The 22760-nt window shown below is 44.5% G+C and overlaps 1 protein-coding gene across 7 annotated transcripts in view; it reads right to left on the bottom strand.

The window, feature by feature from the left end:
- Positions 1-15175, bottom strand: part of LCOR (ligand dependent nuclear receptor corepressor) — a 60473-nt gene extending 45298 nt beyond the window's left edge. For 2 of the 7 annotated variants that reach the window (XM_065068291.1, XM_065068289.1), the window contains exons 1-2: positions 15023-15175; positions 14159-14226 (exon numbers count right to left, since the gene is read on the bottom strand). Coding sequence is in view for 2 of the 7 variants with exons in the window: in XM_065068287.1 (XP_064924359.1) it covers positions 15019-15115 (97 nt within the window). In the remaining 5 variants the exon portion in view is untranslated. Of the gene's footprint in view, positions 1-14158; positions 14227-15018 lie in introns of all 7 variants that reach the window. The other 5 variants (XM_065068293.1, XM_065068290.1, XM_065068287.1 and 2 more) reach the window with 5 other exon arrangements.
- Between the last annotated feature and the right edge of the window lie 7585 nt (positions 15176-22760).

Raw genomic sequence — 22760 nt, 5'->3', positions numbered from 1 at the left:
GAAGAAAAATGAAGAGAACACACACAACTTTTAATAGAAGACATCTTTCTGTCTATCATGTTGCTGATTCTTAAGGCAAACTCCAGCATGGAGGCTTGTGTTTCAGTTTATGCGTACCATCATCACAGAAGACTGAAGGGTTTTCTCCTCTTGACAATGGCTAAGCTACGTGATTTCTGAAATAAGTAATCCTACAAACATCTACAGCTTCTGCTTATAGTGTGAAGGCAAGAACAAATAAACAGTTCCTACTAGTCTGTTTAGTCTTTGACCAAGGCTGGTTAGTCCTTTGTATTTCAATGGAGATTCAAATGACAGATTGAATAATGGACAGGTGATTTCACACCTCCTCTATTATTTTTTTTTTCTTTTTTAAAGAAGTAACTTCTGCAAGTTCACCTTGCATAAAAATGGCTGTTCAGAGTTAAAACACAGGTTTAACTAGCCCAGAATATCAATTCCAATAAGGGCAAAGTGTAAGTGGCCACAAAAGGGGTTGACTTAAACAATGTCATCATGAAAAGCATGCCCAGCAAAGTCCAGAGCACATCTGCTTAGGAACTAGAAGTGCAGCTGCTGCTCAAGAGACTGTTTAAGAAAAGAGCCTGTACTAACTACAGAAGAGAAGAGCCTGTACTAGATGTGTAACTAACTGCCTTGGACTCCTCATAAGTGAAAAACATGGGAGACATGTTAAAGTGAAGATGCTGGAGAATTACGGCCTATTAGAACAGAAAAGAGCTAGAGTCAACAACACTATGCGCTGCACAGGGTTTTGCACAGTGTGCTACTGAGAACAGACAAGACGTGCAGGAGCAGGCCAGAGTCGTGCTCCTGCAGGAGAGCCCACTGCACAGATCACAAAGCTCCAACAGAAGGCAAAGGGACATACTCTTGAATAAGCAAATAGATGTGTCCTGGGAATGGTTCTTATTGCAGTTCTCCCTCCCAAACACCACACTGGTCTGACACGGCCCTGCTGTGCTTCTTGGTCGAGTGTCAACAGTTGCCGGCTGACAAATCTCACCAGATAAATTCAGCACAAGTGCTGAACCACCCTTAGCTCTACCTGTTTTTTTGCCCCGTGACTCCTGTTTGGAAGCAAACCCTATGACAACTTGCAACTTTGTCTAAATACAAAATGCTTAAACCAGCAACCCTGATGAATATACACCCTGACTGGCTGACCACACAGAAAGCCCACTCCAAACCTGCTCAACTCATGTATCTTGCAATCAACCCACATATTGCCTGTGGTAGGATTGTTTCTCAGAGAAAAGCAAAGATCCTGAACTAAACCAAGAATGCTTCACAGTGGTTTGGTGTAATGAGCAGTCAAATGCCCTCAGAAGGTTCCCATGGCCAGAAATCTACTGCATCTGGCATTTGGAAGCTAAACAAGCTGTACCCCTAAACAAGCTGTACCAGCACCAGGCCATCTCTCCAATTGGCTTCATAAACCCGAAGGTGTACAGTACCCTACCAGGGACTGTTGTCACTTCCTTACAGCCCAAACATGCAGATTGGCCAAACAGGTAAACAGAAAGCCAACCCTCAGGCTAACACTCAAAAGTGTGCTGACTCTAATTCAAAAGGAGAAGAATTAAGATCACCATTATGCTGTAGGAACCAGAACCACAAAATACCTATGAGAACCACTACTAGGGGATATAAAGATAGATACAGCTCTTTCAAGCTGTGGAAACCACTGTCTGCTGACAGCAACTAGCAAGGATCCTAATGTCTCTATTACAGCATCAGTTTCTCTGTAATTTTATCTTAAATTTACGAAGAAGAAACACATTGGACAAAAGATTTATCTACTTACTGGAAACATACTGCAACGTACGGCACATTCACTAGCAAGGCAGCATCAAGAGCAGAGCAAGGCTTGCCTTACTCAAGTGCTTTAAAGGAGGGAAAAATTCAACAGCAGTGAAATGTGTGTGCATATAAAAATGTATGATTGCAAAATATACTGTGTGAATTGGCAATTATGAGAAGCAGAGTAAAAAGACTCAAAATTCCACAACTCACTTGTGCCAAGTTACTAAAAGTCAGATTACTGCAACCTGAAGGTTACTGTAGACAGGGAAGTCTACTCTGCAGCACGTCTTCAACGTTTGGAAGCTATGATTACTTATCACCTGGCACTTTAATCCATGACAAATCCACCTCTCCACTGAAAGGGCTGATCCCACTCATCCTCCCCATCCCCCAGATGCTTGCTACTCTTGCATTTGCATGGTAACACAACAAAGCAGTTCAGGGATCCATTCCCCGATCCAACCTACCACACGTCTACATCAAGTGAGGGCACTAGCACAATGAGGGTGGTATGATCACCCTTCTCTGCAGCATTTTAAATCTACACTAGGTTGAAAACTACTGTGTAATCATGAATTGTGTTTTTACAAGAAAACTTCCAGTGCTGTGCATCCCTTGGATGTATACTCTATTTTCCTGTGGTGGAACCAAGACCCTCCCTGAAGAAATCTTCCATACTGGCCAGCATTAAACAACTGTACTCTACCATACTGCTCATTTAGGTTAAATGATGCGAAATGGTGAATTCTCAGAAATTACCAGAGTTACTGCCCAAACCTGTACCTAATATAAACGCAACACAAATTTGCAACACAAATTTGCAGTTTGGCAAGGTCTGTAGGTGGACTTGCAGTTTCTCCAAAGTCAGGGTGAAATGCTTTATTGCAGCAGCTCTAGCATAACTTCTCCTTTATTTAAAAGAGAAAAAAAGTCTACTGAATGTTTCCTGTAGCATCTTTTACACGCTCTAGACATCAAGTTTAGGATACATAAACTACAGTCAATAAATTTCAATATTTTCCACTAAAATAGTAGTTTTGCACATAGAAAAATTTAATGACTTTTCAGAAATCTGACCCTCTACAAACTTGCTTGTATTACTGTGATGCAGAACAGTTAAGAAGTAGACAGCATAACATTTAACTTTATTCTGGAAAAACTCATGGCTCAAAAGGCAACAGTGGGTCTATTAAATATTCTTGAGGACCCTTTTCTGATATTGATTTCTTAAAAAGAAAGGTTCTCTGATTAATCTATCTAGGCAAATCTCTCCACTGTCCTAACCCTTAACTCAGTAACTGAAAAAAATAAGCTTTCAGAATAGCTTTTTCCAGGTAACTTCTCTTTGGCTTTCTAAGCTTAAAAAACAAACAAGCAAACAAAAAAAAAACTAAACAAACAAACAAAACATACACAAAAAACCATACCAAACCAAAGCACCTGCCTGCCTTCTCCCACTAGTCTCTCCCCAAACATTATCCCCCAAGTCTTATGCTAGAACTTATTAAAGGCTTCAAAAGAATATACTTCTTCCTCTCTTACAGGAAGATGACCTGAAACTGGATTTCACCTGGAGTGGGAAATATTTTTTCCATTTCCAAGAAATGCTTAAAAAAAATATTTGGAAAACTATCAGAGTTTAGTTTGTAGTTCCAGTACCTTAAAACTAAATAGCCATGACTTCCCTTCACACAGGTCTCTTAGGTATCCTTAGCTCCATCCCATCAAAACAAACAAACAAAAAACTAAAGAAAAACCCCCATACTCCCAAAACAAACAAACAAAGCCAGCCACCATGCCACCAGAAACATTTATTTAAGGCTACATTTTTTACGCAAAATTTACTTCTTTGCTCTTGTTGACCTTCCATTTTTCCTTTCTCTGAATTTCACAGAAACATCCTTCAACTAAACTAACTATACCACTTGGTATGGCACTCGTGGCCAACTTAGTTCAGAGGCAGAACAAGAACTTTTTTAATTATTTGGTTTAGATGCACCTTTACATTCCTTCAGTAAATTCAAACAAGGCAAGTAATATACAGCTATTAAAATTTATCATCTCCTTTTTTAAAAGCATTCTTTGTGAAGTTTGACCCTCATTTATGCTAAATCTGGATTTCCAAGAGAGACCTAGTTTTAGAGAGATATTCATTTGCCTTCACCGATTCCAAGAAAGAGTCTTGGGATGTTTCAAGGCTATGATGTCCTAGTAGCTCACGTTCAGCTCTATCTTGTCTACCACATCTCAGACAGAACTAACAGGGAGGAGGCACCTGAGAACGCATTACCAAAGCACTTGAAATGCTATAGACAAGTATTTTGCACACCATTTTGAAAATGAGACTTAAGTTTGTGACCAGCTGTGAGGGGACCTGAAGCAAAAGATCTGTTCCCAAGACCATCTGACTCATTCAGCTTTAGCCCCCAGCCCCACACCGAGCGTAGACTGACAGCACAGTGAGCTGGTTATTGCATTAACCACCAAAGCCCCTTTGCAGTCTGGCTGCCATGCTGACGGAAAGCAGGAATTTGTCCATGGAGAGCCTCACCTGTCACACCCAGCCACCACTAGTGGCTCCAGCAGGCACCAGTGCCCTTTCAAAATCAACAGTTTGTAGCTCAGGGGCACAGGACACCACTTGTACAGATTCCTCCACCAGCCCAGATCCATGGCTTTTCCTTGGCTTTTGGTCTGGCCCACTCACAGCTAAGGTCCCATGCGCCATAGGACCTCTCACTAAAATCAAGGCTTATCACACCCTGACTTCAGAGCCAAGCTTACAAAAGGATGCTGATATAGCTGCACTGGCAAAACTATGGGGTTGTAATCCAGCATTCAGAGCAAGATTTTTTTATTATTATTTTTTTAAATTTTTTAAAGAAAGTTTTGCCACCACCAACAGAATCTTAAACTATGCAATAAATTCAAGCACTCCCAACCCTGCAAGTCTGCCAGAACAAATGAGTTCAGAAATTAGCTGTCTGCTGCTTACAGGCATAATCATAAACGCCCTCCTAGGCAGCACCACAGCATGCTGAGAGCAAAGATCTATCTGCCTTAAGGACAGATCAGACAATCACTCATCTCTTCCCTCAAACTGAATACGGAAGAACTATTACCCTTCCCCTTACAGCAGTGGAAAGCCCTCCAAGTTCCAGACAGTAGCAGGCCAGACAGGAAAGAAAATCCAGGAGGATTTAGGGTCGGGATGCTGAAATGCCCATGAGTAGGACAAGCAACAGGTGCTGCTTTCTTGGGAACTAGTGTTTTCGCACAGGCTTCTTTTTAAGTAGGTTCTATAGTTTTTGTCATGGGGCAAAATTAAAAAAAAAAAAAAAAAATCCAAAAATAACTACTTATTTTCTGAAGTTTGTGAGGTGTCATCACAAGTGCACTTAGCTGCTAAAGTTCATCAACATGCCAGTAAGTATAGACCAAAGCAGCCGTGATCGACTTCACCCTACGTGCCTTCCCCTCCACCCTCTCCCATTATACATAAAGCTGCATAAGGCATTTCCTATCCTAGGGGCAGGAACAGTCCTTGGGCTACAAGGGGTTGAGAAAATTTAAAGCTTTAACTGCTGTTCTTATTTGGAGCACACAATTCAGTTCAAAGTACAACCAGCAGGAAGATACAAATTGAAGATTAGTCACAGGCAAACAGATGATTTAGGAACAAGAACCAATCTGTTATAGGCAAGGAGTGCAGCCTCCATGGCAAAGAAGACTACAGCTCTGCAACATCTTTAACTTACAAAGTCAATTTTTAATCTAATTTGAAACTGAGTAACTTGTTGAGCAGAGTAACTTCTGAACTCTGTATTAAATTTTTTACTGTTAGCACACTCAGTCTATGAACTCAACTATGGTTCCGGTAAAACAGAGTGAGCTGGAAGAGTGATCAGGATGGAGACTATTTAGGCTTTGATACCCAGAACAGCAGTGCACCTAGAGATTACTGAACAGCTTAGTGTCCATTCCATACCTCAAGCACCTCATAGTCACTAAAATAAATAAATCCATGCCCTCTTGAGACCAGAAAGGCAGTTAACCTCTTGTTTCAGGGCACTGAGACAACATTAGTTTACACTTAAGCCTGTGTGTCCAAAGTTGCCTTCCCAACTGTGTAAGAGAGGAGTGCTAATGAAATCTTGAGATCCAACACAAACTCTAACAGGAGTTTGGCCTTCACAGCAAGGTTCTTGGAATGGAAAATACAGAAGCTTTGAGTATAGGAGTGCAGCACTTAAAACAGATCTACTTAACACCACACAAACCTTTTTCCAGAAGTTAGCTTCCCAGTTGAAGTTTTCCAGGGTTAGTCTCCTCTGTGATACACATTTTTTTGATAGAATGTACTTTTAAATAGGTAGGCATGAGAAGAGAAAGGAAAGATAAAACTCAATACTAATCTAATAGATGACTAAGTATCAGCTCATACTCCATAACACCTACAGCCACTTTGGAAAGGAACCACAGCTCTTGTTTACAAATCATTTAGAGCAGCAATTTTCAAACTGTGGGCTCCTGAAAAAGCATAAAGACCCCACGCAATTTAAACTATTGGCAATTGGCGTGTTTTTCCACAGTTGCTTCTTGGCAACTCTAGGTTGAAAATCACTAATTTAAGAGAGCCCTGGCAAAATACAGTTCTTGCCTCACTGGCTTAGGCTTGTTCAAGAGATAAATATGGCATTCCTGCTGAATTCGAAAGATCACACACACAACACGGACCTCTACATGGCCTGTCTCAACTGAGCACTGAAGCTGTTCACTCTCAAATTGATGCACATCACTAAAGAAAAATTGCAGAGGCAAGTTCAAGGGATTAGAATTTTGTGAAGAGTTTACAAAAATACTCCTGCAAGACAGAAGAACTAGGTTCTTGTGGTATCTTACTATACAGCTCCAGATGATTACATTTGTATTACTTTGTATGAATGCACAGGATAAGGAGGACAGAAAAGTACAAAAAAGTAAGATAAATGTGCAAGCAGTAGTTACACATTTAGCCATAAATACCAAAATTATTGTTATACTTGCTACTATTTTGTCCCACAAGTATAAGGTAGAATAACCTAAACATTCATGTTTTCAGAAATGTATCTAGAGATCATGACAAGGCAGTTTTCATCACCTCTGCCACGGTTACAAATCTTAACCCAGATGACCAAACTCAAGATCTAGTATAACACCCGTCTATCTCCAACAACTCCACAGAAAGGAAAAATAACTGCCAAATAAGCCAAGAGCCAAGCAAGTCAGTTGGCTATCAGCATTTAAACAAAGCCAGTAAGGTCTAATCACAACCCATTTTGAGTATTCCAATGTATTTGCATATTTTTTAAGAAGCCCAAGACTGTAGGACTCCTGCTCACGAGAACAGGGTGAGAGCATTAGCGTTATGTACTGGCCTGGAAGTATCAGGGTGGGGAATTGCAAGCTGTGGACTGAAACTTTCACATCCCTTTGTTAATATAACTAAAGAACAAAGCAATCAAGAAATGAAGAACTCTGTAGCTTGACTACTTGTTCCTCTTTCTACACTTGTCAGTTACTCCACTTTTGAAACATGGCCACCACCCTAACCTAGTAACAGCAGAGGAAGGTGAAAGACTACATCAGATAGCCCCATCTACATAGCTCTCTCCAGCTAGATACTGAAATGCCTGTACTATAAGTGTATGCAAAAAAAATGTTCATATAGAACCAGGAATTTTTTCATTAGTAAACTCAGCTCAAGAGTTAAGATTGCCTGGTGGCCTCTGATGTCTTTCCACACTGCTGAATTCAGCTTCTGAAAGCTTCCTTTGTTAATGAATACTAGGCTCTTGTCTAGTCCTCTCTTCTCCCTCTCTTCTCCCTCCCATAAAATATCATGGTCCTCAGGGCACAAGGAACATCCTTTGTCTCCCTGCAAGTCTTCCTTGTGCAGCCACTTTGCGGTCGCTTCTGGAAAATGTAACAGGGGTACCATCTTTTCTCTGTAAGATGAGTGGAAAAAACAGATAGAGACATCACCTAAGAGCAATTTCACTACACAAGAAGTGGTGTCCTGCAGAACTGTTGAAATACCATAACCTTCACTTCATCTTTCATGTGGCAGCAGTGTTGATGTGTAATTTAAATTTTCTATTCAGCTTTAGGAGATTATTTTTTTTGTAAACTCATCACAAAAGAACAGACAATACTACACAGCATACAAGACAAACCAACTCTGTGGTAAAAGGTAAATGACTTGAAGATGTGCAGAAAAATAACAGTACAGCATTCTTCTAGAGAAAAAAGAAAGAAGTTGAAGTTCTCACCTCCCAAAAGAAGCTGAGCCCCCGTGGATTTATCACGGAAAACTGAGGAACCCCAGAAGTCTGAAGAGAAACTGGGGAAAAGTGGTATAAAGTTTCCACTTATTAAGAGGTACTGGATGAGAGCATCAAACATGGTTGGGACAGCAAGGGCCACAGTTCATTATCAGGGAGAGAGCACAGTATAACTCACAGTGCTTTGAAGGAAGAGGGAGAATGAAACAACCTTCTTGCTACTGTAAGTGAACAGGTAGCATGTAGAAATTAGCACTTATTCAGCAAAAGACAACTTGGATTTGTCCATGTGTGACAACACCAGCTGAATAGCCTCAACTCTTCTTTCTCTGCTTCTCCATCCTCTGCAGATGTTGCAGCAAAAAAAAAAAAAAAGAAGAAAATGGTTGTTTTTCAGTCAGGTCTAGTCAGGGAACTGATTCCCCAAGCTGTCACATATAGTTGTGCCAGCACAGAGGGCACTATTTAAGCCAGCTTAGACAGCACTGCCGTCAAACACAACGCCAGTCTGTAGTGCCGTTACAAGACAGAAGACACAAACTAGAAAACTCCCTGATTTTGGAACAGGCTATTCTGTTCTCTCCCCTTCCCTTCACACCGTGGACAGGATCCCATCCAGCACTTCAGATAAGCTCTCCTGCTCATCTCACTCCTAGCAAGGATGTCTCAGGTTACTGAGCTTGACCAGAAGATTAGCTGGCTTTGCAGTCTTCTGTCTGTTTAGTAAAAACTGGCACTACCGCCCCTTTTGTCCAGAGTTAGAGCCTAGACTGGCTCAGCCCATTCCATCCAACCCTCCCTCAGAAAATCCCAGAAGTTTTGTATTTCTCAGAGAATTAGAAATATCCATCCCAGTAACCTTTGAGAACCAAAGCTTCATCCTTTTAAGAAAAAATGCATATATACATAGGAGGGTGAAGAAGAGGACTGGAAAGTCCCATGTAAAATACCGTGGAAGTGTCCCCTCTGCCCCAATTATTATGACAGCACTACCTTTCTTTAACCCTATTGAACGCCTGTTTTTCCTCAAACCTTGCCTAAACTGATATATGGGGAGTATTCTCATTGTTGTTTCCTATTAGCCATGAAAGAACACAAGTTCTTAAACAAACCAACCAAACAAAAACAAACAAGACAGCACTTCTCTGCATGTAAGATAGCCTAAGACGGCAGAGCATTAAGCCATTTAAGTACTGTAGAATAAGGACTTAGACCGCTGAGCACAAGAAATGGGATTGTGTATCATCCATTCTTAATGAAAGTGCAGTTATTGTACTATTGTACATAACAGTATTTAGATTGCAATCAATACACAGCACAAAACTGTCAAAAATGGCTTAAAAATTATGAACAGTCCTTTGGATACTGTTTTAAAATTGCACCATACCACAAAGTTGTAAATCCGTAGTATGTAAATTTCAACATAAATATTACAAATATTTTGATCAGGGTGAATTTGGACTATTTCCTGCATGCGCAGGATGGATTACCATAATTCATTTCAAGAAGTTAGACTAAAAGTGGATGAACTCTGAATGTCAGCAGCTCTTCATTAAAATTCAATTAAACAAAACCTGTATTTCATGCAGGATGACCAAGTTCCAAGAAGAAAACTTCCCACACTGCAGTGATAGTTACTACTTCACACAAATTAAACCAGATTTTTGTTAAAATGAGAAACAAACCAAGTGATTTGGCCTAGTTCAAAACTTCATGTCGCAGCCACCAGGAGAACTCAAGATGGTATAATATAAAGTGATTATGAAGATTTCTTTTTTAATATGCTTTGTTCGGTGAACATTCTCCTTGTCAGGGTAGAGGTTATTTTTCATTTGCAAATAGGGAAACAAGGGCAATTCTGAAGTGATTTATAGTGAATCCGAAGAGATATTTGAAACAGATCTAGATTCATCCCCCACAGTTCAACTTCTATAGTTCTTCAGACACATACCATCCTCCCATGCACATTTAAAGTAAAACTAAATATCAAGCTGTAAATTTCACTCCTTACAACTAAAGATTTTTATTTTTAAATGACAACTGCTTCATTTTTTTTCCTGGCATAACTTTGTCATGAAAGGGTGTTTCTCCCTCCCTGTATCCATCCCGCCAACAGGCAAAAATGTTTGTGTGTAGACCAGATCTTTTTGAACAAGACTGCAGCCACTATGTTGTAAAGTTTACATACAATGGGTTTGTATTAATTAAAAAAAAAAGCCGCAAGATGAGTCTACATTATGTGCAGGCTGAAATAAGGCAAATAGTACCACCTGCACATTTGGTGGGGGCATATCTAAAACAGATACTAGTTTAGAATAGCCATACATTTAAGCTTTTACTTTAGCAGTTACTTTACCTTGCCTTTTTTATTATTTTTTCATCAAAAACAGGGCTATAATAAGCTTTCTCATTTTGGAACAAAGGAATACAGTCTGACCTTTGAACTCTAATACAGCCACATTAAACACTTGGAGACTCAAGCCTACTTCCAAACCAACGAGATAACACAGCTAACTGTTTGAAAGCAGCAGTTAATTCATATCTCATACAGGCTGGAACTATACCCAAGCAACAATCAAGATAAGAAAACGTAATAAAGATTTTAGACTTATTCAACTGTTACACACCTTCTCCTGATTAATATTAGCTTCTAATACTTCCTGATGTATCATATATCTTCCACATGATCCACACTTTAGTCCTAAGTATCTGCGATGATGAAAGACCACCACTATTCAACAATTTAGTACACAGAAACAGATCAGGTACTTAGGCTGCAGTATTTCACCAGCAACAAACATTTAAAAAAAAAACAAAAAAGGAAATTACTTCAGCTTATTTTGACAGCTTAAGAGTAAAATCAACAGCTAAGCAGCATCTCAATGAAACAATGCCAGAGCTCAAGATGGTTGGAAATATTAAGTGAATGTTACAGTTTTCCCTTTAAATCATAATTTTGCTCCCAAAACCAGGATCGCTGCTACATTCCTTTCCTGCCCCCACCCCCCAACACAAGCTGCAATTCAGTCAGAGAGCCTCTAACAGTACAGCTAATATTTAACAAAGGGCCAAGAATCACCAGCTAGTAGAAATGCATGCGACCACCTCATACTATCACTCCAGTAACCACACAGCATCACAATGCTATTACCGCCTGTATAAAAGGTGTCAGGAGAGTTTCAGGGATCTGCAGATTCTCACCTCCCTCAAACTCCCCATTCTGACCTCATCAACCATTTCCAATTCAGCAAGTGCCTGAATAGCAAGTGCCTGGAGGCTGGGAGAGGTGGAGAAAATTTAAAAATCTCCACATGAATTTGTCTCTAGGTATCTGCTTTTGGCCACTGAGAGGAACGCTAACACTCAAGACTGGTATAGAGAGCACATATGTCAGCATCAAACTGTTATCAAACAGTATGGTGTCTCTAGAATCAAAGTCCTACCAGGGCATCAAGACCACACACCAGTCCTGCATGCCCTCCTACACTGTGGTTCAACAGCCCAATGCATCTCCCCACAATGAGAGCTCAGATGCCCCTTCTGTGCCCATGAGGCAGCATGATGCTCCCTCAGCTGCACCACTGCATCAACAGAACTCTTCAGGACTTGCCCCCCGCCAGCAACACCACCTCCCTCCCCCAAAAAAGAGGCTCAAAATGCACAATGAGGAAGGAAGGTTTAAGCCAGATCAGTTCCCTGAGCCACATCTCACAAAAAGCTGTGCTGGTATAATCAAATGTGCAACTTCGTGACAGTTCAAAACGATCTGCGTCTCTGCTGCTCCATTCTCACTCTTCTCCTTTCCACCAGCTATGCATTCTCTCCCTCTTCCTTGTGCTAGCACTAGTACTTATTTGCTTTACCCAACAGTGAGCTATCAAGCAAAAAATTCTTCAGCTCCCTCCAAAAGATGGTGTTTTCTACTTGCATACCTCCCTGAACTGTCTTTCTGTGGCAACGGTGGCGGCTGAGTCCTCCCGAGGTTTTGCTCCCCTTGAGAACATGAGCTTAGTTTGACAAACTGTCCTGAAGCCACAGTCCAAGAGAGCAGACTAGTGCAGAAGCAAGACATAGAGAGGAAAGTGAATTACTTAAGACATATTTATTGCTAAATGCACTAGTTCAAGCCACAGGCTTTATTTTTTCTGACTACCACACTGTGTGGTATTAGCATGACTTTTCAGGGAATGGTGCTGACACAGAGAATCCCACACACCTCATATTTACTTCCAGAACTATGAATGGGTATTTCTGAAGTAACAAGAATTCTCTCATACTCTGCTTCGCCAGATTTATCTATTAGTATTTATCACAGGAACAAATTCTTAAAGACTTCTACAAATGGTCAAGGTAAAACAGAACATCATTTAACAGCTCAGCTTCCAAACCTCAAGGAACATTGTCAAAACCCACTTACAAAGACAACGGAGACGTATTAGGGAGAAAGAAGTTAAGATCACAGCATGATTTCAGCTGGATATCCTGGGATGGTGCAATAAACCTTTTGTAATTCTAGGAAAAAATATCAAAACCAAAATAAGGTAACAATTAACACATTTATATGACCCAATAATTTATGTAAAGTTCATACTAGGAACAGGGCAGGTCCTGAGATCTCATAAAGCTGATCAATTTGAAGTTGAAACTATTTATGACATCGTGTCATCAAGATAAAAGTCACATAGCACTGTTACACTTTGGACTTTATTTTTTTTTTAAATGGTTTTGTACTTTATCTCCAAAAATCCCAGTCAACTCTGTGCTTAACAGAGTTCACAGTTTCTTTTGTTAAACACACACACAGTGGGACTTTCACAAAGGGAAATCTTTTGGAGGAATAAAATGTGTATCAGAATTAAGCATGAGGAAGAGACATGGAACAGACAGAGGAGAAAGCAACTTCTCCTGGAGGTGGCAATTTAAATGGCTCTAGGGAAGTGGCACAGGGCGTGTAAAAATGGGGGGTGCAGGTGGTGTTTGGTTTAAGTTTTAGCACTTATGGTTGCTAAGAACTTTAATAACATAGTGTTTTCCTTGAGTCTGTACATAACACAAACTTCTCCAGCTACCCAAGATTTTCCCAAAGAACAGCATAACGAATACACACAATTCTTGCATTTCAACCCAACACGAGATCTTCAACAGCAGCTTTGAAACTGTCTTTTCTTTCTTCCCCCCCACATTTACTCCTCACAGCTATCTGGTTAAACTCTGAGCAGCAGGACAGCTCTCCACTGAAGGAATTAAGGACCCACCGACAAAGCAGGAGGGACCAAAAGGAGGACAAGATGACATATTGCAAGTAGCGAGTTCAGAAAGGACTAGAACAGGTGATCTCCAGCAGTCAAGGTAGACGAGAAAAGGAGACAGAAGTAAAATAAATCTGGTTCAAGCAGAGGTGGAAGCAAACAAAAACGTTCCTAATATAGCAAACCTAGAATCAAAATAAAACTCCACAAACTGCTTCTAGAAGCATCAATAACTGGCTGGAAAGAAAACTCAGCACTTTCGTGTAGAGTCTGAGTTTCTCAGCAATGTATTGCCCTTGAATTGCTTTATGCTTAAAATAAGTTAATTGCTTGTATTAATCTGGAGTTAACAAGCACCTAGTGCACACTTCTATGTTACAGAAATTTAAACATTTAGATGAAGCCAAAAATATATACAGCAGCAGTTACAACTCCTGGTGTAACCAAAAACGGTGATTTAAATCCCTGATCATGAACTAGGATGCCGAGCTAACTGACAATAAGAGGTTTAACTCTGCACACAAGGAACTAAAGTGAATCTGTGAGTGTTATTACAGATTACCTACACTGAGCAGTCACTGGCAGATTATGGCCATATTTGCATATTTAAAAATAAAATGAGCATTTGTGCTCAATTAAAAGCAGGAGGTCAAACAAGAAGAGACATACCAGTGTTATGGTTAGCAATTTTTAAGATTATGCGGCACGTTCATAATCTACTGTTGTCAAACCCATTTCACTATATTTGCAGACACCCACCGAATTGCTGGCCTAGAGCTGGCGCTTATGTGTATTTTGGGACCGGTAGAAAAGGCCTCGATTTCTCACTAGGGAAAGAGAAAAGGGCAAAAATCTGTATTTTGAATGGAGAAAGTTATTCGTGATGAAAACATATTGGGGACTTCTTTTTCAAAAACCCCAAATATCTGATTGCAAGGAGCCTCCATAACAACAAACGCGCACCATAGAGGAGGAGTGAAAAAAAAAAGGGGGGGGGGGGAGAAGAGAAAAGCAATCACACATCCTTTTAACCCCCACGGCCCCGCTCCGGATCCACGGCGTCGATCCGGCACCCGACCCGCAACTTTCCGCCGGCCCCGCCACCTCGTTCCCCACCCCGAAACTCCCCCCGGTGCTTCTCCCGCTGGGGCTCAGGGCGGGGGCGCCAGCGCCGGCTTCCTCGGCCTCCCTCCTCCCGCCCGCCTCGCCTCACGGCGGCGGGCCGGGGCGGACGGGCCGGGCTCGCCTCGCCTCCCGCGGCGGCGGATGGGCAGTGACAGCCCGGCCGCTCCCCGCCGGCGGGCGCGGCCCCGGCCCCGCCGTAAACAAGTTTGAAGGGGCCGCGGCCGGGCCGGGCGGGGAGGAGCGGGCGCGGCGCTGACAGGGGCCGCACAAAAGGGCAGGGCAGGACCCCCCTCCCGGCTCCCTCCCCGGCGAAGGGCGGGGCCCGGCCCGGCGCCACTCGCCTCACGGCGGCCCGCAGCGGCGGGGGGAGGGGGGCGGGCCCGCAGGCCGCGGCGCCGCTCGCCTCACGGCCCCTCGCCGGCGGAGCCTCCCCCCCGCCGCCGCCACCACCGCGGGGCCCGGCCCGGCCTCCCCGCCGCGCCGCCGTCCCTCACCTACACAGTGAATGAGCTTGTGTCGCCACGAATCGAGCTGGTGGCGGACGCCGCGCCTCTCGATGGAGCACTGCTGCCGCCCGCACGGGCTCGCCATCTTCTGGGCGGCGGGCGGGGGTGGGGGTGGGGGCGGCGGGCACGGCCAGGGGGGCAGGGACGGGAAGGAAGGGCCGCGCGCCGCGCCGCGCCACGCCCACCCGCCGTCAGCGCCCGCCTGGCCGCGCCACGCAGGCGCCGCCACGCCCCGCCCCGCGCCGCCGGCTCCTGCCCGCCGCGCGCATGCGCGGCCGCCCCCTGCCCGCACGTGCGGCACCACCACCCTCCGCCGCTGCGGGGCGCTGTCGCCTCCCGCCGCCCGGGAGCTGCGGGGCCGCCGTGCCCCGAGGGGCGGCAGCGGGCTGGGGGCACCGGCGGGCTGGGGGCACCGGCGGGCTGGGGGCACCGGCGGGCTGGGGGCACCGGCGGGCTGGGGGCACCGGCCTTCCCGAGCCGCTGTCCCTCCGTCGGGGGTACACTGCACCCCGGCGGGGCCACCGTCCCCTAAGGAGACAGCCCACCCTCAGGGGGCCACATAGCTTTCCGTCAAGAAGATTTGAAATCTCGTCCACGCTGGACTAGTTGGAAACACGAGGTCTGCAGGTGGCCGTGATGAGAAGCAAAGTCACTGGGCTGCGATGGCTGGTCCCGCAGTGACAGCTCCCTGACCCAGTCACCTCCCCTGTTCCAGCAGTGTCCATCTACCCACCAGCCTCACACCACAACAACAGAGCCCGGGCCGCGCAAGGGGCTGCTGAGGCACCAACGCCAATCTGACAACACACGCTGAGCAGGTTGGAAGGTGAGGGACAGGCCTGGTACTGCATGATGCCTGTGTGGCAGAAAAACATCAGCACCAGCTTCCTTCACACTCAGGGAATGAGCTCGGAAAGCTGTAATATTTTACCCTACACCCTGCCGTGAGCCCAGGTCTTTATTCCCCCGCAGCCATTACCCTTGCCTTTGCCAAGCCACACGCGACTGGGGGGGTGAAAGGCGGAGGGGTCAAAGCTGGCTGTGTGCAGATGTGTGAGCTGGATGTCCCAGACAGGGTATTTCCTGCAGGGCCAGGGAAGAGTCCAAGCCGCTGTTCAGGTGCGGTCACAGCTGCAGTGAGCCAGTTGTCCTATTCAAAGGGCACAGGAAGCACAGGGTAGGCTCTTGGTGCACACAGGCAGGACAGCAATGACCCTGCCCTACAAAAGAAGACCAGGACAGCTCGGTTTGGCTAGTCCAGCAAAAGGAAAGAAAAACAGGTGTGATGACTGCTCTGCCAGTGTACCAGGGAAGCTTCAGTGCAGAAAGAGTGTAAATTTAAAGAAAGGGATAGATCTATCTGAATCCAAATGGTCAGATTATTAATTGGCTCTTTTCTTGTGGAGAAGGTCAGAGGATGGTTTTTAACTGTAGGAGGTGGAACTTCCCAGACCAGACAGCAACCAGAGTAGCAAGAGGCAAGAAGCCTGTTTCAAGATGCAGCTGCCTTGTGAAGAGGGCAATGCAAAGCTTGTTTCCATGAGTAGAGGAGCCTGGTTTAGTGACCAGGAAATCCCAGTCCTGCTTTGAAAGCCATCAGTGGTGGAAAGAAGGAAAGCATGACCTATGGAGAATTTCTCTGCTACAAACAATGGGAAAGCTCTTTGAACACCTCTGCTCAGGAATGATCCCTTTAGCTGTACCTCACCCCATTTGTTGGTGATATCCTGGTCTTTGTTCCACCCCTTTTTCAGGGTGATGAACCATTGGCATCTTCATTTCCAGAGTCCTTGTGTTGGCCATGAGGGAGCTTCTTTCCAGTCAAAATGCAGACAGGATGCTTGCTCGAGACAGTTCAAAACTCCGTTAGGTGCTATACTAGCCACAGAATTACTTCTTCCCTGGGCGGCAGATGATCTAAACAAAACGTTTGCAACATGAATGCTCAAGACTCTAGCGGGGAACTTCTGTATGCAGTCTGGGTGGTAGCCAGAACAGTGCTGACAAGCTGCTACAGAGGCCAATGGCTGCACCTTACCAGTCCAGATACACCAGGACCAGCACCTGCCCACTGTGGCATCCACAAGAGCCTTCCTGCAAATTCTTCCTTGCAAGATGCTTCTCTTGCTCCGATGCTCACTAAATAAACTTAGTGGTGGTGAGCTTGCTGCCAGCATGGCTATCGGCCATCAAGTTTTTACCATCATCTTGTTTCTTCTGCACTCAGTTCTCATCCCTGCAACTGGGTCATATCATTAGAGTCTTGAATTTAGCAATCTCCATTTCAGAGCAAGTTTGGTTCCTTGCTGCCGCTAACTCCTTTCAGGAGGCTGCCCCCAAATTTCCTTTCTCTAGTGACTGCAGACCTGATCCCAACACACCAGTGGCCCATTTTCCTCAATCCACTTACACCCAGGCAGTGCTCTTTTAAGCATCTTTTCTCCTCAGCCTTCCCCTAACACAATTCCATGCACAGCCTCCACATGGCCCTCCTTTTTCTAGGGTGAACGAGATAAATTCCCATAGTTCCTCTTCTGTTGCAGTTTGACTATTGCCCAGATGGTATTAGCTGTTCTTCAGACCACCTGATTGGTTTTTAAAATACTTTTCTCAAGCAAGCTCAAACAGAACTAGGTATGCTTTTCCGCAAAGCGTGCCTGCCCTCTGGAGAAAGTACCTTGCCTGAAAGTCACATCCTATAACTTTGACCCATGAGTCCTGGTGGCTTTAAGCATTTTGGCTGTGCCCTGCAGCTGGAGGTTAGCACTCCCGCAGCAGAGCTCGCAGGATGGCACAGGCTGGCACATCTTGCTATGGTTATACTATCTCTAATCTTGACCCCCAGCACTTTATTAATAGACATTTCTGGTTTCATTGCTCTCTTTTTTTGCAATCCTTTTTTCCTAGACTGATGTTTAGATACCAAACTCTTTAAGACAGCCCCACGTTTCTACTCTGCACTGGTACAGAGCCTACCAAAAAGCTTCTGATCTGTGGAACATGTATGAGCTGTAGTAAAGCAATCAGTAGGTAAGTATGAGAATTAATTAATTTTCAAAACCCTGCTGCCTGCCCAGGGCTGATCACAGACTGACAGTGTGATAAATGTCAACAACTTGGATTTCTTACCCACCGCCAAAGCAGAGAGGATGAAGAAAGTATGAACTAGAGGATCCAGTACATAATGCAGGAGAAAATGCTCGAGAGCTAGAGGAAGACAATGGTCCTGTAATCTGGAAAATGGTTTAATTCCACAGGCATCCTGTGGGGAAGGGCAAACAGAGGGTAAAGATCCACTTAAAAAAAGGGCAGCAACATCTGGAATCACTAGCCGAAGCTCCAGAGGGATGGAGATGAAGGCTGTAGCAAACAGTGGGGCTGCCCGCAGGAGACCCAGCAAGACCAACAGCTTAGTGAGCAATCACCAACATACCAAGGGGACGGCAGATCTGACTTGATCCCAGAATCAGGCTGGACCTGGTCTGATACACCAGAGCCTCCACCATGCTGCCACCAACACCATCAGGCAGTTTTGTTCAAATCAAAGTGGATCCACTATTTTCTTGCCCAACAGTATCAGCAGGCCCCAGCAGCCACCCTTCTGCTCACTCCTGCAAAAATCTTGGCACAAACTCTCTAGCTGGGTCAGAGCTCCAGCCTCCCCCCACTTCCCCACCAGCCATGAGACTTGCTGCAGTGGGAGTGTTGTTTTTTCCCGTGTTTCACAGTGGCTCCCCTTTGATGTTAATTGTTTGCAGGCAAAGCTTAGTGGAGAGCGTAGCTGCTCTCTGGTTCATCTGCTGGTTACTACTGAGCTGCCCAGACCAGTGGAGAAAATGCTTTGATGTTAATGAGCTGCAGACAATTTCACTTAACACCGAGCAGGGCCTGGCATCTCAGAGGTAAAACTTTCAAGGCAGATTCTACAGCAAGTCTCCCCAATATCCATTTTGACATAGGAACAGAAAATATGCAAAAAGACATTAGGGCAGAAAACGATCTTCTCACCTGGTCTTGCACCGAACTCAACATCGTTACAGCCCCAGAGACGCCAGTGGCAGGGAAGCACTGGGAACAAAAAATGGCTCCATCGAATCCCATGGCCTTTATGGGATTCAGTGGAACCAGGATTTGCACCCACAAACTGCCTGCTCTCTGGTCCTGCAGTACAAATACACAGAAATGGGGCAAGGGGACAGACGGTAAATTCCTGATTTGCAAGAGTCTGGTTCCTGCGTGGCTGGTACTCAAGGCAACCCCATTCTGAAAGTGGCACCTTCTCCATCAGCACAGCAGATGCCTGAATGAAATGGGCCAGCTGCAGTGAAGTGAGGCTTGCACAGGCAGCCGTGGACCATACAGCAAAACAGTTTTCTGTAGCTCTGCTCCAGGCAGCAGCACACTGCCAAGAGCCTGCAAACCTACAGGTCAGCAATGGGTTGGACAGAGCGCATAGACGCGCGTTGCACCTTCCCAGGGTTCAGTCAGCCTTTGTCGTGGCCCCGGACAAGGAGGCTGGGGCTCCTCCCTGGGGCAGCATCTCACATGCCCAAGGGAGAGCCCAGATTAGGCAGAGCTCCTGCTGCGGAGAGATGGTGCGGGAAGCAGGGAAAGGTGAGAAAGAAACCTGCCCAGCGGAAATGTGGGGTACCACAGTCTTAGGAAGGCAGCACTGAATCACAAGTACAAACAAATAAAAGTGAGAAAAAAGGCACAAATTCAATTTTGTAACCCTCTGCCAGTTACCAGCAAATTATATTTACCATATCACACAAACCCTGTTTCTATCCACACCCTGTGAGCTTTTCAATGAAGTCCTCTGGGGAGTCCTGAGCCAAGAAGAACCAAACGCAGAGGACATCCTGTCAAGTTGAGACCTCAGTGAAAGCTAAGGAGGAAGGTGCCTTATTCTGAGGAATATGGCTTAATTCCAATATATTGCCTTTGTTAAATGATTTATAGTAACGAGAGAGAGAGATATTATCTCGGTTTTCTCGCCAGGACAGGATTGTTCCCTGCAGCAAACTTTGGATTACAAAGGTAGAATAATGCAAGCCAATACTAAATGCTTGTCCCAGGCCCGTTGCAGGGAGGAGGTGACACAAATATCTGTACTCCATCCCACACTGAAATAAAACCTAACAAAGTAGATTTCTTTTATTTTTTTTTTCCCTAGAATTTAAAAAAAAAAAAAAAAAAAGTGAAATCCTAGAGGAGACCACGACTGATCACAGGCCAAGGAGACAATGCTGCGGTTTTGAACATCCATCCAAGTCAGTGAGAAGAAACACAAAATTAACCTTTGACAAGCATTTGCTGTGTGACAAAAGTCACGCCATCCAAGCACAGCTTCTGGGCCATGTTCTGACACTACGGATGCAACTGCACATCCAGCATCCTGCAAGAGTTGACACAGTCAGATGAGAAGCAGTCAAGGAGAGCACAGGGTGACACATACCACGATCCACAAGACAGTGGGAAGGGGAACACCGTGACTGACACTGCTGGGCAGGAGCCTGCAAACCACCATGGAGCGCACGCAGCATGGATGAAGAGGGCAGCAATTAGATCACTTTTTCAGAGTTTGATTGTCACAAGCAATAGCAGCTTCCCTAGAGATGGACAGACTATCAGAGGAGATATTCATTAGGTTTAGGATGGATTTCAGCGCACGAGACAATGTGTTGTCAGTAATTGTAATATTAATGCGAATGCAAAGCAATAGATTTGGAAGCTGGACAGGTGTAATCAGGGGTTTACAGCAGGGAGCTTGTCTTGATTAAAGGAACAGGAAAGCTGAAGGGTTGAATAACCGGGCTAGACAAGATCACCTTTGTAACAAAAGGAAGGGTGCACGCAGCAAGGTGAGCATGAGGTCAACCTGTAACTGTTTTGAAGGGATAAGGAAACATTCACTGGAACCAGGACAGAGCAGAAAGAGCTGAGCTGTCTGCAGCATATATGACTTTAGGTAGTTCTTTTGCTATATCTCCAAAAGTCTCAAGATGGGTTAAAAAAAAAATCAAGATTGGAAATAATGTAGGAAGATGGTAAAGCCCTTCATTTAGACACAGATGCCTTCCAAATCCAAATAAATACATATTAAACCCCCAAGATGAGTGTTGATGATCAATACAAGACCAAATATTTTTCCACCCTAGATGTGTCCACAGGGTTTTACAACTGCCCTTAGTAAAGCAAAGGAAAGCATAGGATCATAAGACACCTTTTCCTTAGGCTGAGACCCACCATGATCCAAAGAAAAGCAGACTCAATTTGGTTCTGTGTGCTTTGCTCCAGTGCCACTGTCCCTTGCACACACAAAGCACATCTCCGCTGCATGACACTTATTTTCACATGCGACAGCACAGTTGGTCACACACATGTGTGACAGATGAGCCATTTTGCTGCTGAAGAAACAGGTAACTGCTGGGTTCTGCTTTTCCTCCACTCGAGGGGAGAGGGTCAGCTGTAATAGCTTTCCTCTGTACCGCTGCTGACTGTCAGGAAATTTGCAGGAACTTATCCAGTCTTGGTCTGATTCAGTCAAATTTTCAAGATGGGTGTCAATCTCAGTATAGTTCCAAAGCTCTTAATGGGGTGATTAGCAGAAAATGCAGCCTTGTGGGTATCAATTCATTAAAGAGCTTGGCCAAAGCCATAAATGCTACAGAAACAGGAAACAACAAAACATTAACTCAACCAAGCACACAGGTAGCACAGAGGAAGGTTTGGTGCACCCTAGGAGAGAAACAAGAGGAACAGACCATTGCACCTCATAAGCTTTCCACACCAACAACCTGACAAAGGTGCCTCAAAATGTAGGATGCAAAGAGTTTGAAAACTTCAAGTTGCTCATGAAAGAGCCCCAAACCTGATACATGACAACAACAGAGGCAGCGCTCCAGAATGCCATCAGACATCGATGTCCTGCACTCACAGCTGCGTTCAAAACTACGCGCAATGTTGAACATGTTTGTGGTCACTGCAAAGGCGTGAGGGAGGTGCTGGAGGCTCAGCGACAAATGATTAATCGTGATGGCACTTGCCCAAGAACTTTAAAGCCTTCCAGATATGAGATCCATGAATTACTCGATACAGTGTGCAACCTTCTGCTTAAGCTGGCCTTGGTAATTAAGAAGTGAAAAGTGGCAAATTTAGTGCCAGTTTCTGAATAGCGATTGAAAAAATTAAGGAATGATTACCAAACCCATCACCCTGGCAAGCACTCCTGTATGGGTATAAAAAGCTGAATGTTTTTATACACAGTAATCTGATCTTAACCAGCAATGACCATAAAATGCTTTTTGTCATTGCCAAAGATGAGGGAGAACACATGCAGCTAGAAAATATCTTTGCCCTTCTCCAAGGTGATAGAAGTTTTCTTTTCAGTTACAAATGTACATTCAGCAAACTGAAGAAGGAGTTGGCGAAGAAAGACATTTTCATGGAGCAAAGCCCAGAGCTAGACATCAAACATGTGAATTTTATTTTTAAGAAAGCAACAAGGACAACAAAAAACCCAAGCCCATGTAAGATCTCGTCTCATTTCAGTAGGAAGATGATTGCCAGAGCAGCAGCTCAAGATGTGAAGCCACAGAAAATGATTCAAGCTACTACCTTTGCCTGGGTTCCAGAAAGGGGAAGCAAAAAAAAAATTGGGGGGAGGGGGAAGAAAAAAAAAGGCACCTGGAATTTTTGTTTAAACTACCAGAGAACAATTACATATA

This window comes from Columba livia, chromosome 6 (genome assembly GCF_036013475.1).
Source record: "Columba livia isolate bColLiv1 breed racing homer chromosome 6, bColLiv1.pat.W.v2, whole genome shotgun sequence".
NCBI lineage: Eukaryota > Metazoa > Chordata > Aves > Columbiformes > Columbidae > Columba > Columba livia.
This window is presented reverse-complemented; position numbering and strand designations above follow the sequence as displayed.